Genomic DNA, 17,972 nt, shown 5'->3' with positions numbered 1-17,972 from the left:
TCACGGAGATGCGCCGCACCATCACACCCCCCCCCGGGAACCCCCCTTGAGCCCCCCAACACCTCCCGTCCCATAGGGGGCGGCCTCCCCCGAGTGCCCCCTCCTCCCGCGGCGGGGTGGGCGGGGCGAGGGGACCCGAAGGGAGCCGATCGGAGCCGAGCCGAGAGGAGACGAGCGGAGCCGAAGGGAGCCGAGCGGGGCCGAACTCACCCGAGTCGCCCGTCCCGTCGCGCCGCCGCCGCCAGTACCAGACCAGTGCGAGGGACGCGGCGTGTCCCGCGGCCACCAGCGACGGGAACAGCGACCCCGTGTCCTCCATGGGGCCGGGACACGGCTCGGCTCGGCTAGGCTCCGGGGGCAGGGACACCCCAGCGCCCGCCCCCCCCGGCCCTTAACCCCTCCCGGTCCGCGGGGGGGGGGCGGGTTGAACACCTCCTGCCTTCCGCCCGCAGTACCGGCAGGACCGGCCCCCCCTCCCCCCTCCCCTTCCCGGTTCATATCCCGGCTTTTTATATCCCGACCGGACGGCGCCAGTCTCCCCCCCCCCGTTCGTTCCGCCCCCCCCAAACCTACCCGGCACGACCTTCATGGGCAGGCAGGGCGTGCGCAGGGCGCGGGCAGGACGCAGGCAGCGGAGCGAGGGCGCAGCGCGGCTCCCCCGGCGGCGGCGGCGGCGGGGGGGTGCGGGGGGGCGGGCGCTGATATAAATAACCGGAGCCCGTCAGCGAGCCCGAGTTAGAACATGACACGGGACCGCGGGGGGGGGGAGGGTGAGACGGGGGAACGGGGTAGGGGGCGGCCGCAGCATCCCTGGGAACCCCGATTCTCCCGGTACCGGAGGGGTTAACCCGGCCGCCATCCCGGGGAGGGGTGTGCAGAGTGTGTTCTTTACTAACGACCCAAAGCTGCCGCCGGGGCCCTCGCAGCCCATCCTCGTGGCGCCGGGGCCCTTACTCCTGCCGCGGGACCCGCTCCCGTCCGGCGAGGACGCCCCCCGAGGTCCCTGCTATCGGCGGCCCCCGCTCCAGCCCGGGTTTTCCCGCAGCGGCTGCTAGGAGCGGAGCAAAGGAAAACCCGGAGGCGGAGTCCCCGCTGTAGCGGAACGGAAGGAGCCGGGAGGGGACCGGGCCCCCCCCTCCAGCCCCACTGAGACGCCCCACGGGCACCTCCCAGCATCACAACCGGCTCCCCCCCCGCAGCACCCAACCCCGCGGCCCCAGAGCCCATCGCGGGGCGCGACCCCCGGGGCTGAGCTTGGGGGGACCTCCCGACGTGTGGGGTCTGGGGAGCACCGCGGCTCCAGGAACAGGAAGGGGGGGTGCGGGGCAGCCCCGCGGCCCCCCCGTGGGGCCGGTGACTCACGGCGCTGGCAGCGGCCGGTGGAAACTTGGAGCGGTGGCGTCGGGGCTGAGTCACGGGGGGGGGGGGCCTCACCGCGGCCTCGGGGCGCCGACCGGGCAGACGGGGTGTGGAGGGAGATGAATGGGGGGGGGGCAGCTCCACCGGCTTCAGCTGCCGCCTATCGCGTGTCGCGGATCGTATGTCACCGGAGGGGAGGATGGCAGAGGACGGGACGCGACCCCCCTCCCCGCAGGCAGCCCCCGGCCCAGCAGCAGCCCTGCCCCCCCCCAGCTGCCGCTGTCCGTCCTCCTGCCCGTCTGTCCGGGGCCTCGGGGTGCAGCCCCCCCAGTGCACCCACTCTGCATGGCCCCAGTGCCATAGCCCATGGTACAGCACCCAGGGTGCAGCACCCCAACAGCGCAGCCACCCACGACAGGGCCCTCCACGGCACGGACCCCCCCACAGTGTAGCACCCCAACAATGCAGCATGCCACAGCACAGCCTCACCCCAGCACGGCCCCCACCCCCCCCAGTGCAGCTCCCAACCCTCCATTGGGTGCTTGGGGAGTGAGCACCTGCCCCCCAGCACCCCCAGCCCTGGTGGGGCCACTCCGGCACTGCCCTCCCCATGCCAGGTCATGGGCAGGAGCACAGGCAGCACCCGGCCTCCCACTGCTCCACATGGCCATGGGGACTCCATTGATGTGGGGGTCCCCAAACCCCCCAAAACTCACCCCCAAGGCTGGGGGGAGGCGTGACCCTGCCCATGGATGTGGGGGGTCCCAGAGACCCCCAAGTGCTGGGAGGTCCCCCAAGGGCAAGTGGGAGGGACACACAGGCAACCCCCATCCCCACTGAGCTCCAACCCCCTCCCCATGATTGGGGGAAGCACCCCAGGGTGGGGGTCTCCCCCCGTGGGCTGGTGATACCTGGAGCCGGAGTGGGCTGGGGAGGGCCCGAGGGGACGGTGACAGGCTCCACGCGCCGTTCGGGCTCTTCCTTCCTGCGGTAGAGCCGGTCCTCACTGGTGGGACCAGCACCGGCACTGGTGTTACTGGTGTTACTGGTGTCAGTGTCGGGCGCATGGCTTGTGGTGCTGGAGGCACAGGCCTCACTGGTACCAGTACTGGCACTGGTGGCACTGGTGCCAGGCACATGGCGGGTGGTGTTAGCAGCACGGGCTCTACCAGTATCTGCACTGGTGTTGCTGGTGTCAGGTGCATGGCGAGCGGTATTGGCAGCACGGGCCTTATTGGTACCAGTACTGGCACTGGTGTCGCTGTCATCGGGCTTGTGGCTGGCAGTGCTGGCAGCACGGGCCTTACCGGTACCAGCACCGGCACTGGCGTCACTGCTGTTGGACGCACGGTGGGCGGTGCTGGCGGCACGGGCCTTACTGGTGCCAGTGTCTGCACTGGTGTCGCTGCTGTCAAGCTTGTGGCTGGCGGCGCTGGCGGCACGGGCCTTGCCGGTGCTGGTGTCACCGGTGTCGGGCACGTGGCGGGCGGTGCCGGCGGGACGGGGCCTGCTGGTCCCGGTGTTACCGGTGCTGGCGGCGCTGCGGTGTCCGCGCTGCAGCGGGCGCGGGACGGTGCCGGGCGGGAGGTGCAGGACGCGCCGCAGGTGCGCGACTCCCGCGTCCGTCAGGTACCAGTAGAAGTGTCTCCAGGCGAAGGTCTCGCGCACGAGCCCGCGGGCGCGCAGCGAGCCCATGGCGCGCACCACGGCCACGTTGGGCACCCCGGGCAGCTGCGGGTGCTGCCGCCGCGGCCGCGGGTCCTTCTCGGCCACCAGCACCCCATCGCGGAACAGCAGCTCCAGGATGGCGCGGAGCCGCTCCAGCGGCATCAGCATCCCCGCCACCATGGCGCGGCGCGGCACACGGCACACGGAACACCGCACACAGCACCCGGCTCAATGCGCGGCACGGCCGGGGACAGCTCAGCACAGCTCCCGACGCGCTATGGGCTGACACGGCTCGGCACAGCTCAGCACAGCTCAGTGCAGTCTGCGCGCCTCAGCACAGCCCGCTAAAGTCCGGTACAGCTCAGCACAGCCCGCTACAGTCCGGTACAGCTCAGCACAGCCCGCTACAGTCCGGTACAGCTCAGCACACCCGCACGACTCACGGCTCGGACCGGTCCAGCCCAGCTCCGCACAGCCCGGTACAATGGGACACGGCACGGCTCGGCTCACAGCTCCGTGCGCTTCGGCTCGGCTCGGCTCAACCCCTCAGGGCCCGGCACAGCCCAGCCCGGCTCAGCCCGTCCCGTCCTGTCCCTTCGCGGTCGCTCTCGCCGCAGCCGGCGGCGGCTCCACCCCGGGGCCGGGTTTTGCCGGGGGGAGAACGGGGGGGCCCAGCCCGGACTTAGCGCCCCTCCCCCCGCCGGGGGTCACCCTCTCCGTCTTCCTTCCCCCCCCGCGGCTCCTGCGGCGGGATCCGGGGCCGAAGCATCCCCGGCCGCGGGGGGGTCACGGGCGGGGCCGGGGGGAGCCGGGCTCCGGCCGCCGCCAACGTCAATATTTGCTCCGCTGGTGCCCGGCTGGGGCAGGGCCCGGTCCCGCCCCCCCGCGTCCCTCCCCTCGGGTCCCCCCCGCCCGTTCCCGCGCCTCGGGGCTCTCAGGTGGGGACGAGGCAGCTGCTGCCCCCCCCCGGCACCCAGTGGGGCCCGGACCGGCTCGGCGGGACCGGGGTGTCTGGGGCGCCGCGGGGCATGTGCTCGGGGGCACCTCGGGGTGTCTGGGCCCGTGGGGTGCTCGGGGGTCCCTGGGGTGCCCAAGAAGCTCAGGGCTGCCAGTGGGTCCCTGTGGTCCTTGGGGTGCCTGGGGGGGCTCATGGTGATCTGGGTGTTCAGGGTCCCTGGGTGATTGGGGTCCCTGAGGGGCCCAGAGTTTCCCATGGTACTTGGGGTGCTCAGAGAGCCTGTGGACACTGGGGTGCTCAGGGAATCTGGGGTCCTTGGAGTGCTCAGGATGCCCGTGGTCCCTGAGGGTCCCAGGGATGTCTGGGGGTGCCCCATCCACAGCACCAGCATCAGGCCCTGCAACAGCTGCATAACCAGAGAGATCCCAACCCCATAACGGGGGGATCTGAGCCCTGTAACTGGGGGCATCCCAGCCCTATAACTGGTGAGATCTGAGGACCACAATGGGAGCATCCCAACCCTACAACCAGGGGGATCAGATCTGGGCCAGCGTCCCCATACTGGTGGGCACTGGGACACCAGCATGGCCCAGCTGTGCCCCCCATCCGTGGCCCCCAACCGCCCCCCCATCCCACAGGATCACCGTGTGTCCATCCAAGAATTGCTGCATCAGCACCGCAGTGACAGACACGATGTGACAGCAACAGAGACAGCGACGGCACCAGCACCCAACAACAACCAGCACCTGGCATCAGCACCCAGCATCCAACACCCGGTACCCAACAACCACCCAGCACCCACCAGCAGCGTCAGCAGCCAACAACCAACACCAGCACCCACCAGCAGCGTCAGCAGCCAACAACCAACACCAGCACCCACCACAGCAGCACTTGGGGGTCCAGCACCCCACTGTGACCCACGGGCCCCTCAGACCATCCCAGTGCTGCAGCTCTCAGGTCCTGGCATCACCCTGGGGGGTCCCACAGACACCAAGTGCAGCTGCTGCCCCCCAAGTCCTGCTGCAGCCCCTGTGCCCCAACAATTCCAACCCACAGCTCTGACTCATGGCTTAGGGGCCCAACCGAAACTCAGGCCTTTGCCCCACATGCTGCAGACCCACATGTGGGGTGCGGGCAGGGCCTTGCAGGCAGCAGCTCTGGCCATGGGACCATTGCCGAGTGCCAAGAGCTGGTACTAGAGGCTGCGGCATCACCACTGCAGTACCGGAACCATAGAGTGACCCACGTCAGCCCCATGCCAGCCCCATAGCGTGGCCCACGCTGGTCCCATGCCAGCCCCATGCCAGCCCCATAGTGTGACTCACACCAGCTCCACACCAGCATCACACCAGCCCCATAGTGTGCCCCACGCCAGCCCCATAGCGTGCCCCACGCCAGTCCCACGCCAGCCCCATGGCTCATCCTGGTCACACGGTGGCCAGCAGCGGCCTCGTGACCGGGATCTGCCGGTGCCCATTACTCACGGCCCAACGCCCCTGCCCTGCACCGCGGCACGTCCCGGCACGGCATAATACACCATGACACGCCATGACATGCCACACCATGCCAAAACATGCCACGACACACCACAACACATGAAAACACACCACAACATGTTAAGGCCGCAGGAGGGATGCAGGTGGAGCCCCACAGGGATGCAGCAGAGCCCATCACCCATCACCCACCAATCACCCATCACTTGTGGGTTCCAGCCCCGATATAGGGGGTTTAAAGCCCTTGGGGGGGTTGCACCCCCTGCATTGGGGGTCCCACCCCCGGTGTTCCGTTGGGGTCCCTGTCGGCCCGGTCCCACCTTTGAGGGAGCTGATCTCGTGCTGGATGCAGCGCGGAGCCTCCATCGCCGCGGCCCCCCCCCGGACCCGCGCCGGGACCGCAGCGCCGGGACACGCCCCCGGGACACGCCCATTGGCCACGCCCCGACAGGCCCTGCCCCCTCCGCACCGGACACCCCCTACTGGACCGGCGGACACAGACCCCCCAGCACTGACCCCCCCAGCACAGACCCACCCCCAAAGACCCCCCCAGTACAGACCCCCCCGCACAGAGCCCCCAGCATAGACCCCCAGTACAGAACCACAGTACAGATCCCCCCAACAAAGACCCCCCCCAGCACAGACCCCCCAGTACAGAACCCCAGTACAGAACCCCCCTCATAAAGACCCCCCCAGTGCAGACCCCCCTAATAAAGACCCCCCGAGCATAGACCCCCCAGCACTGGTCTTTACTGGAACTCACTGGTCCCTCCATCCCTGCCATGACACCATGGTGACAGCCCCATGGGGGTGCTGTGCCCCACAGGGGTGCTGTGCCTTGTGCAGTACCTGTGGACAGTGGGGCGGCTCTGCCCCATAGCTCACTGTGCCCCATAGGGTGCACATAGAGTGGCCCTGGCCCTTTCGGTGCTGTGCCCTACAGCATGGCTGCCCGTGGCCCATGGCTCACTGTGCCCTATGGTGTGCCATGGCCCATGGCTCTCCCTGCCCCACGGTCCCGGTGCCCCATGGCTCTCCCTTCCCCACGGCTGCCCATGCCTCATGGCTCTCCCTGCCCCACGGCGCTCCCTGCCCCACGGCTCCCGGTGCCGGTCGCTCCCGTTGTGCCCTATTATGGGAATGCCGCGGGAGCGCTGGCGCGGGGCCCCGCTGGGGGCCGGTTGTGGGGCTGCCCCAGCACGGAGCCGCCGCGGGGCCGGGGCTCTGTGGGGCCGGGGCTCTGCGGGGCCCGGGGTCGGTACCTTTGTATCGCTCCCGCACGTCCTCGTAGGCCTGGATGAATTCCTGTTCCTCCGGTACCGGCGCCGCCATGGGGGAGGCGGGACGGGCCGGGGTACCGGTGCCCCCGGTGTGTCCGGTGCCCCCGGTGTGTCCGGGACCCCCGGGGGTCCCGGTGTGCGGGCAGACAGACCGGACCCACGGACCGGACCCACGGACCGGGACCCACGGACCCGGGCCAGGGGCCGGTCCAGCCCGCCCGAGCCTTAAAGGAGCAGCCGAGCAGTGCCCGGCCCCAGGAGGTGGGTACGTGAGTCACGGGGCACCGCTGGGGCATCGCTGGGGCACGGCCATCTATGGGGCACTGGGAGCTACGGGGCACGGGGAGCCATGGGGCACAGCAAGATATCAGGCACAGCACCCCATGGCACCCTATAGGAACAGCACCCATGTTCCATACCCACCAGTGCTGCACCAGGACACACCGGTGTAAACTGGAACACACTGGTCTATATTGGGATGCACTGGTTTGTACTGAGATACATTAGAGCTGCACTGGGCCACACTGGAGCTTGACTGGGACGTAATGGAGCTGCACTGGGAGACAATGGTCTATACTGGGACACACTGGAGCTGCACAAGGATGTACTGGAGCTGCACTGGGACACAGTGGTCTATACTGGGACACACTGGAGCTGCACAAGGACGTACTGGAGCTGCACTGGGACACAGCGATCTGAACTGGGCCATACTGGTCTGTACTGGGACACACTGGTCTGTACTGGGACACACTGGAGCTGCACTGGGACACACTGGTCTGTACTGGGACACTCTGGAGTTGCACTGGGACACAGTGGTCTGTACTGGGACATACTGAAGCTGCACTGGGACACACTGGAGCTGCACTGGGACATACTGGTCTGTACTGGGATGCAGTGGAGCTGCACTGGGACACACTGGATTTGCACTGGGATGGACTGGTCTGTATTGGGACACACTGGAGCTGCACTGGGACACTGTTGGGTGTCCCCACGGCTCCCTTGCAGCAACCCCAGCCCTGTGGTCAGCGCATGGACACAGGGACACGCTGGTGCTGCAGGGACACCCCAAGGCCTTGGGCCATGTGGGGACACCTGGATCCGTGTCCTGGGTGCTGGGGACAACCGTGGGAACACTGCTGGGACACGGCTGTGGGGGACATGGTCACACGGGGACACCCCGGGGACATCCGAAGGCCACTTCCCAGGGACCCTCCGCCAGCCTCACACAGAGCCCTGGAGTCAGCCCAGACCCATTGAGCCCGTGCGGGACATCATCTCCCCATGGCTGCCCTGCGTCACAGCGTTGCCCCACGGCATCGCCCCACAGCATCGCCCCACGGCATCACCTGCACATGCAGACCCACAACATCACCCCCCGGCTGCTCCACAGCATAGACCCAAGGCATCGACCCACATCCGGACCCACAGCATCACCCCACGGCTGCCCCACAACACCGACTCACGGCATCGACCCACGGCATCACCTGCACATGCGGACCCACAGCATCGCCCCACACCCGCCCCGCGGCATCGCCTCCCGCGCATCCCGCCCGCCCTCGCCCCCCACCTGCGATGCGGGTCACGGCTCTCTCGGCGGCGTCCATCAGCGCCCCCTGGCGGCGGCTCCGCCCGCGGCTCCGGCACCTGCCCCAGCGCAGGTCCTGCGGGGGGACAACGGCGTCAGCGGCAAACGGCACCCGACGGCACCGCATGGAACCATATAGAACCCTATAGAACCCTATGGCACTGCATGGAATCATATAGCACCATATAGAACCCTCTGGCACTGCATGGAATCATATAGCACCCTATAGAACCCTATGGCACCACATGGAACCATATAGAACCCTATAGAACCCTATGGCACTGCATGGAATCATATAGCACCCTATAGAACCCTATGGCACCGCATGGAACCATATAGAACCCTATAGAACCCTATGGCACTGCATGGAATCATATAGCACCCTATAGAACCCTATGGCACCGCATGGAACCATATAGAACCCTATAGAACCCTATGGCACTGCATGGAATCATATAGCACCCTATAGAACCCTATGGCACTGCATGGAACCATATAGAACCCTATAGAACCCTATGGCACTGCATGGAATCATATAGCACCCTATAGAACCCTATGGCACTGCATGGAACCATATAGAACCCTATAGAACCCTATGGCACTGCATGGAATCATATAGCACCCTATAGAACCCTGTGGCACTGCATGGAACCATATAGAACCCTATAGAACCCTATGGCACTGCATGGAATCATATAGAACCCTATAGAACCCTATGGCACTGCATGGAACCATATAGCACCCTATAGAACCCTATGGCACTGCATGGAACCATATAGCACCATATAGCACCCAATGGCACTGCATGAAACCATATAGCACCCTATAGAACCCTATGGCACTGCATGGAACCATATAGCACCCAATGGCACTGCATGGAACCATATAGCACCCTATAGAACCCTATGGCACTGCATGGAACCATATAGCACCATACAGCACCCAACGGCACTGCATGGAACCATATAGCACCCTATAGAGCCCTATGGCACTGCATGGAACCATATAGCACCATATAGCACCATACAGCACCCTATGGCACTGCATGGAACCATAGAGCACCCTATAGAACCCTATGGCACTGCATGGAATCATATAGCACCCTATAGAACCCTATGGCACCGCATGGAACCATATAGCACCATATAGCACCCTATGGTACTGCATGGAATCATATAGCACCCTATAGAAACCTATGGCACCGCATAGCACCATATAGCACCCTATAGAACCCTATGGCACTGCATGGAACCATATAGCACCCTATAGAACCCTATGGCACTGCATGGAACCATATAGCACCATATAGAACCCTATGGCACTGCATGGCACCACATAGCACCATATAGCACCCTATGGCACTGCGTGGAACCACATAGCACCATATAGAACCCTATGGCACTACATGGCACCACATTGAACCCTATGGCACCACATGGAACCACACAGCACTCTATAGCACCACATAGCACTCTATGGCACTGCATAGCACCATATAGCGCCCTATGGCACCGCATGGAATCATATAGCATCATATAGAATCCTATGGCACTGCATGGTACCACATACCATTCTACGGTACTGCATAGCACCCTACGGTAACCCACGGCACCCCCTGACACCATATGGTAACCCATGGCACCCAAGGCATCCCCTGGCACCATATGGCACCCTGTGATAACCCATGGCACCGCATGGCACTGAACAGTAACTCACAAGGTACCCCATGGCACTCCATGGCACTCCATGGCACCCACAAGTCACCAGTTCGTACCACAAGCATGTGGGCCGGTGTGGGTCTGTGTGGGCTGGTGTGGGCCGGTGAGGGGTGGTGTGGGGCGGGTGTGGGGCGGTGTGGGGTGGGTTGTGGTGGCAAAGTGGGTCTGTGTGGGGTGGGTGTGGGCAGCCCAGCACGTGCCTGTGCCAAGCCTGAGTCACCGGCACCTGCAGACACCCACAGACCCCCCCAGCACCTCACACGCACCCCATAGACATCCCATAGCCCCCCACAGCCGCTCCCGCTGCACCCCACAGACCCCGCTACTGCAGCACGGCCCCAGCGCCCCACGGCCCCGATGCTGCACCCACAGACCCCGTGCTCATCCCACAGACTCCCCCCGCCCCCACATCTCCCCCCCCCGGCTCTGCGGCAACCCCCGCCCCTCCCCCCTGCCCACGAGGAGGAGGATGGGGGGGATGGGGGATCCTAGGGGTGCCCCAGGAACGGGGGACGGGGACGGGAACCGCGGATGGACCCGAAGCGGGGATGGGCCCGAACCCGGGGAAACTGAACCCAAACCGGGGGTTGGGCCCGATCCGGGGGATGGACCCGAACCCAGGACGGACCCGAACCCGGACTGGGGGGGGGTGCAGGGACCCGAACCGGGGCGAACGGACCCAAACCGGGGAATGGACCCGAACCACGGTGCGGGTGTTGGGGGCAGCTGGACCCGAACCGGGGGACGGGACCGATCCGGGGAATGGACCCGAACCGGGGAATGGACCCGAACCGGGGAATGGACCCGAACCGGGGTGCGGGTGTTGGGGGGGGGAATGGACCCGAACCGGGGTGCGGGTGTTGGGGGGGGGGGAATGGACCCGAACCGGGGTGCGGGTGTTGGGGGGGGGAATGGATCCGAACCGGGGTGCGGGTGTTGGGGGGGGGGAATGGACCCGAACCGGGGTGCGGGTGTTGGGGAGGGGGAATGGACCCGAACCGGGGTGCGGGTGTTGGGGGGGGGAACGGACCCGATCCCGCCCCGCCCGTACCGGTACCAGCAGCGGCTCCGCTTCCGCAGTGGGGGGCGGGGCTGAGCAAGGGGCGGGGTTAACGGAGAGGCGGGGCTGGGGCGGGGCTTTCGCTGCCGTCCCGCCCCCCGTGAGAGCTGCGGCGATGGAGGGGTTAACGGCGAGCACGGGACTCACCGCATCCTGCACCGCACCCAGCACCCAGCACCCAGCACCCACCGCATCCACAGCATCCACCGCACACAGCACCCAGCACCCACCGCATCCACCGCATCCACCGCACACAGCACCCAGCACCCACCGCATCCACAGCATCCACCGCACACAGCACCCAGCACCCACCGCATCCACCGCATCCACCGCACACAGCACCCAGCACCCACCGCATCCACAGCATCCACCGCACACAGCACCCAGCACCCACTGCATCCACAGCATCCACCGCACACAGCACCCAGCACCCACCGCATCCACAGCATCCACCGCACACAGCACCCAGCACCCACCGCATCCACAGCATCCACCGCACACAGCACCCAGCACCCACCGCATCCACAGCATCCACCGCACACAGCACCCAGCACCCACCGCATCCACAGCATCCACCGCACACAGCACCCAGCACCCACCGCATCCACAGCATCCACCGCACACAGCACCCAGCACCCACCGCATCCACAGCATCCACCGCACACAGCACCCAGCACCCACCGCATCCATAGCATCCACCGCACCCAGCACCCAGCACCCACCGCATCCACAGCATCCACAGCATCCACAGCATCCACCGCATCCACCGCACCCAGCACCCAGCACCCACCGCATCCATAGCATCCACCGCACACAGCACCCAGCACCCACCGCATCCACAGCATCAACTGCACACAGCACACAGCACATCCTGCACTGCACACCCAGCACTCAGCACCCACCGCATCCACAGCATCCATCACGCACACAGCACCCAGCACGACACCAACCACATCCGGCACCCACCGCATTCACAGCATCCATCACAGCACCCAGCACCCACAGCACACCCAGCACCCAGCACCCATCACACCGTGGTTAATGGGGTTAACGGCTTCCAGGACATCTGGAGCCCACGGCGGGGAAAGGGTTAACCTCGGCCAAGGGCACCCGATCGTCAGGAGTTAACCGTGACCGTGACCGGTGCTCCCAGTGCGGTGAGGGTTAACGCTACAGCCCCACAGCCCTCTACAGCCCACCATAGAGCCTCATAGCCCCCGTAGCCCCTCATACCCCGCTATAGACCCCTATAGCCCCATAGCCCCCTACATGATGGTGGTACTGGTGGGTGCTGATGCCAGCTCATGGTTGCGCTGTGCTTGGCCAGTTGCTCCCAGTCTGCTGGGAATGGGGGCTGGAGCTGGCATCAGGACCCATGGCAGGAGTAAGAGCTGGGAACGCGAAACGGTGCCAGGAACCCAAACTGGTGCCAGGAGCTGGAGATGGTGCCGGGAACTGGGGCTGTTGCCGGGAACCAGGAACAGTGCTGGGACCAGTAACAGTGCTGGGACCAACAATGGTGCCAGGGATTAGCAGCAGTGCCAGGACCAGTAACAATGCTGGGGACCAGTAAGGGTGCTGGGACCAGAAACGGAGCCAGGGCTTAGTAGTGGCGCCAGGATCAGTAACAATGCTGAGGACCAGTAACGGTGCCAGGACAGTAACGATGCCGTGACCATTAACAGTGCTGAGACCAGTAACAGTGTCTGTGTGTGCAGGAACATGCGTGTGCCCATCTGCCCCCATCATTAACGTGTGTGACTGCACACAGCACCCAGCACCCAGCACCCACCGCATCCACAGCATCAACTGCACACAGCACCCAGGGGGTTCACACACGTGTGTGAAAAGAGGTGCAACACAGGCATGGACACACTTGAACACACGTGTGAACACAACTGCCTGGCTGCCTGTACACATGGACGTGATGGCCTCGTGCCTCCCAGTAAATCCCAGTGCCTCCCAGTATGCCCCAGTGCAGCTCCTAGTGCCTCCGATTACCTCCCAGGGTGGCCACTGTCTCCCAGTGCAGCTCCCATTACCTCCCAGTTCCTCCCAATAACCCCCATTACCTCCCAGTGTGCCCAGTATGCCCCAGTGCATCTCCCAGTGCCTCCCAGTATTTTCCATCACCTTCCAGTACTCCCCAGGGCCTCCCATTACTTCCCAGTAACCCCCATTGCCTTCCGTTACCTCCCAGTGCCCCCGGTGCGGCGCCGCTATCCCGGTGCGTGTCCCCGCTCACCACAGTCATGTGCTGGTGCCGGTGGCGCGGGGCCGGACCCGCACAAAGGCCCCTTTGAGCCGGGGGACAAAGTCCAGCGGCGGGGCCCGGCTGTGCCGAGGTCCCACCGGAGCGGAGCTGCGACCGGCCCCGGCAGCGCCAGGACCCCCCGAGCACCGGCCCCTGCGCCGTCCTGGGACTGTCCCCACCCGGAGGGCGGCGGGGCCGTGGGCACCGGGAGGACGCCACATGCCACCCGTGTCCCCCAGCATCCCCCATGTCCCCTCTGCCTCCCATGTCCGCCCCGTGTCCCTCACCAGCAGTGGGGTCGCTGTATGTGACATGGGGGACAAGCGTGTGCATGTACAGAGCACATACATAGGATGTGACACATGCGATGTGACACGTCCCCCATGTCCCCGCCCCCACCAGGCAGCTGCCTGCACCCCTTAACCCTTGCAGGGAGCGTCCCACCATGTGCCAGTCCTGGGCACCAGCACCACTGCCAGCTCGACCCATGAGCATCTCCTGCCTGTACTGGCAGCATAGGCAGTGCAGGCAGGATGCGGTGCAGGCAGGATACTGCACAGGCAGGGCAGGCAGGATGGAGCACCCTCCCCAGCACAGCTTGGGTGGGGGATAGGGGGTGGAGGATCAGGCAGGGAGCATAGGCAGGGAGCAGAAGCAGGGGTACAGGCTAGACACGATACAGGCAGGATGTGATGCAGGCAGGGTGCAGCGCAGGCAGCTGCAGCATAGGGAAGGTGCAGTGCAGGCAGGATATGATGAAGGCACAGGCAGGATGCCATGCAGATATTGCATCTGCAATGCAGGCAGGGAGCAGGCACACAAAGTTAACAGCAGTACAGGCAAGGTGCAGGCAGGGATAATAGCAGGCAGGGAGCAGGCAGGATATGACGCAGGCCGGGAGCAGTAAAGGCAGGGAGCAGACAGGGTTAACAGCAAAAAGGGATAATGGTGGGCAGGGAGCAGTAAGGCAGGATTAATAGCAGGCAGGGTGTAGGCAGGATGTGATACAGGCAGGGTGCAGGCAGGGTTAACAGCAGCACAGGCAGGGTTAACAGGGAGCAGAGGTCGGAACTTCTGTTGCCAGCCCTGCCCCAGGGCAGCCCCAGCCCCAGAGCAGGGCCGGGAAGTTCCCAGCACCGGGAAGGCGGGGGGTCGGTGGCGGAACCACGCTGCACTACCACATGATGGCCCACATGGGCCCGGTACCGGACCCCCTGGAGCCCCATCCAGCCCCATGTCCCCAGGGCAGGACCCCCCACCCAGTCCCACGCAGCCCCATGGCTCTGGTAGTCCCTGACACGCAGCACGGGGCCCGTAGAGTGGCACAGAACACATGAGACGTGGCACTCTGGGTGGCACAGGACGTGTGGCACATGGCACAGGGTCACACATGGCTTGCACACAGCATGTGCTGCAGCAGCTGGCACGTGGCTTGTGTGGCACACGGCACAGTACATAACACACGGCCTGGCACAGGTCCCATGTCAGGTGCCACTATGGCCCTACCACAGGTGCCACTCCAGCACCTGGCACATGTGCCCCAGCTCATGTCCGAATCCCCAGCACACAGGACACAGCCCATGGCCCCAGCCCTTTATTGACCCCGATCTCTGGCCATGGCCTGGCCCATCCATGCAGCACACGGTGCTTTCCCCCAGCCCGCAGCCCCGTGCCTGCATCAGGCGGCGCCGTGGCTCTCGCGCAGGCGCTGCCGCAGCTCCCGGTCCAGCGCATGGTGCAGCGCACGGCAGCCCGCGGTGGCCGCGTCCAGCACGGGCTCCAGGCGCTCGCGGGGCAGGCGGGCACTGAGCTGCAGCAGCGCCAGGAGTCCCGAGGCCGGCAGCAGCGCCAGCGACAGCCCTGGCCCCGCTGCCGCCTCCTCGGCCCCGCTGGGGTCTGCCAGCGCCGTGTCCTCGGCCAGTGCGGCCGAGCTGGCGCACACCATGTCCCGCAGCGGGATCCCCGCGTCCAGCACCGCCAGCGCCGCTGCTGTGGTGCCGGCACAGAAGTGCCCTCCATCTGCCTGCAGCACCTGTGGGGACACGGGGATGTCAGCGTGGGGAGTTGGCACAGGGACACAGAACATGGGGACAGGGACAGCGATCAGCAACATGGTCCAGAGACACAGAACGTGGATACAGGGACAGGGATACAGGGACACGGCACAGGGACACAGAACATGGGGACAGGGACAGGGACACAAGGACATGACACAGGGACATAGAACATGGATACAGAGACAGGGATACAGGGACACGGTACATGGACATAGAACATGGATACAGAGACAGGGACACTGGGACATGGCACAGGGACACAGAACATGGATACAGAGACAGGGATACAGGGACATGGCACAGGGACACAGAACATGGATACAGAGACAGGGATACAGAGACATGGCACAGGGACACAGAACAGGGATACAGGGTCAGGGATACAGGGAAATGGCACATGGACGTAGAACATGGATACAGGGACAGGGATACAGGGACATGGCACATGGACACAGAACATGGATGCAGAAACAGGGATACAGGGACATGGCACAGGGACACAGAACATGGATACAGGGACATGGCACAGGGACACAGAACATGGGTACAGGGACAGGGACACAGGGACATGGCACACGGACACAGAACATGGACACAGGGACATGCCATGGTGCCTGCAGAGCAGTGCCCCCATCTGCCTGCAGCACCTGCAGACACGGGAACACCAGCACAGGGACACAGCACACATGTGGCACATAGCTTGGAACATGGCACGTGGTGTGGCACATGGCATATGGACACAACAAGGACATGGAACATGGCACAAGGACACAGTGCAGGGAACAGCACAGGGACATGGAACCAGCATGTGGCGCAGGGACATGGTGCAGGTACATGGCACATGACATGACACATGGCACACAGCGCACATGACATGTGGCATGGCCTGTAGCACACAGTGTGGCACACAGCAGAGCTCCATCAAGATCACCATGTCCCAGCACCGTGCCCCCCAGTGTTTCCCTCCCAGTTTTCCCATTTTCCTGCCAGGGTCCCTCCCATCTCCCCTTAACATCCCCCCCATTTCCCTCCCGTATGTCTCAATGTCCCCTGCCATGTCCCCCCCAAACGTCCCCCCAATATTCTCCCCAATGCTCCAACCATATCCCTCCATTGTCATGCCCCAATGTTCCTTCCAATATCCCCATGTCCTTCCCCACATCTCCCTCACGTCCACTCCATATCCCTCCCCAGTGTCCTTCCAATATTCCTCTCCATGTCCCCCAATGGGTCCCCATGTCCTCCTCAATGTCCGAGCATCACTAACCCCCCACATCCCTCCCTATGTCCCTCCCCAATGTCCCTCCCATGTCCCCCAACGTCCCTCCCATGTCCCCCCACATCTCCCCATGTCCCTCCCATGTCCCCCCATGTCCCCCCCACATCCCCCCGTGCGCCCCCGCGGTACCTGCACGTAGACGTCGATCTGGGAGCGCGGGAAGAGCTGTGTGAGGACGGCGGCCTCGAGGCTCTGCTGCAGCTGCAGCGCCAGCTCCGCGCTGCGCCGGTCCCCGTGCGGCCGCCGCCGCTCGGCCGAGCTGAAGGCGGCCAGGCTGAACCGGCAGTTGAGCACCGCGCGCTCGGGCAGCGCCTTCCCGCGGGGGCCGCGCACCTGCGACCGGCAACGGGGCAGCCGTGAGCGGAGGAGCGGGAGCGGGGCACCGGGACAAGGAGGGGGGACCGGGAGGAGCGAAGGGACCAGGAGGAAATGGGAAGCGCGGACCGGGACGGCCACGGGAGGAAATCGGGAGGGACACACGGATGGACGACACGGAAGAGGACAGCAAAGGGGATAAGCAGGAGTCAGAGGGCCCGGGAGAAACGGGAGCACCGACGGGAGAGGCAGGAGCGAAGGGAACCGGGAGGTACTGAAGGGTACCAGAGAAACGGGGCGAGGGGGGACCGGCGGAACGGGGTGGGGACAGGAGGGAGCGGAGGGGCCCGGAGAAGATGTGGAAGACCAGGGGGGTCCTGGGGGAGCGGAGAGGCCCAGGGAGGAGCAGGGTCCATGGGGCGACTGGGAGCAAAGGGACCAGGGGAGACGAGGACCCAGGAGATGCGGAGAGCATCGGGGGAGGACCCGAGGCCCCGCTGACCGCGTCCGCTGACCTCGTGCGGGCCGTAGACTACGGCCAGGGCCTTGGTGTTGCCCTGCTCGATGTAGGCGGAGCCGTCAGCCTGCGCGAACAGCCCGAGCCGGGCCCGCACCTTCCGGATCTCCCCGGGCCGGCGCCCATCGGCGCGGAACCCCTCATCGGACAGCAGCTCCGGCGCCGCCATCGCGCCGCGCGCTTCCGGGCAGGACCCGCCCCTTCCGCGAGAGACCACGCCCCCTCAGCTGCTGTCTGTTGGGGCCCCGGGGAGACCACGCCCCCATGTGAACGTCACGCGGATGACACGCCTCCAGACGAGACGGCCCCATTCCTAGGCCACGCCCCCGCCCAGCGTGCCTCCTGTCGCTTGAGGCCACGCCTCCACGTGTGACATCACCCCTGAGGCCACGCCCCAGAAACGGTCGACCCCGTTAGGACACGCCCCCA

General features: G+C 65.3%; 2 protein-coding genes across 2 annotated transcripts in view; both read right to left on the bottom strand.

The window, feature by feature from the left end:
* PLEC (plectin) overlaps positions 1-11,126 on the bottom strand; it is a 47,220-nt gene extending 36,094 nt beyond the window's left edge. The window contains exons 1-2 of the mRNA XM_080610550.1: positions 11,113-11,126; positions 8,326-8,419 (exon numbers count right to left, since the gene is read on the bottom strand). Coding sequence (XP_080466676.1) covers positions 8,326-8,362 — 37 coding nt within the window. The 5' untranslated portion in view covers positions 8,363-8,419; positions 11,113-11,126. The remainder of the gene's footprint in view (positions 1-8,325; positions 8,420-11,112) is intronic.
* A 3,856-nt stretch (positions 11,127-14,982) lies between these two features.
* On the bottom strand, positions 14,983-17,737 carry EXOSC4 (exosome component 4). The gene is made up of 3 exons (XM_080609580.1): positions 17,542-17,737; positions 16,841-17,044; positions 14,983-15,407 (listed from the first exon to the last, which is right to left on the bottom strand). Exons 1-3 carry the CDS (start codon positions 17,710-17,712, stop codon positions 15,054-15,056), a joined length of 729 nt encoding a protein of 242 aa, XP_080465706.1. The 5' UTR covers positions 17,713-17,737; the 3' UTR covers positions 14,983-15,053.
* Positions 17,738-17,972: the final 235 nt, after the last annotated feature.

This window comes from Psittacula echo, assembly GCF_963264785.1.
Source record: "Psittacula echo genome assembly, chromosome: 2".
NCBI classification, from domain to species: domain Eukaryota; kingdom Metazoa; phylum Chordata; class Aves; order Psittaciformes; family Psittacidae; genus Psittacula; species Psittacula echo.
This window is presented reverse-complemented; position numbering and strand designations above follow the sequence as displayed.

Coding starts and splice junctions, on each gene's coding strand:
- EXOSC4 (XM_080609580.1), bottom strand. CDS start 17,712: ATGGCGGCGCCGGAGCTGCTGTCCGATGAGGGGTTCCGCGCCGATGGG. Junction 17,045..17,541: donor TAGTCTACGGCCCGCACGAG/GTCAGCGGACGC, acceptor TGCCGGTCGCAG/GTGCGCGGCCCCCGCGGGAA. Junction 15,408..16,840: donor AGATCGACGTCTACGTGCAG/GTACCGCGGGGG, acceptor GTGTCCCCACAG/GTGCTGCAGGCAGATGGAGG.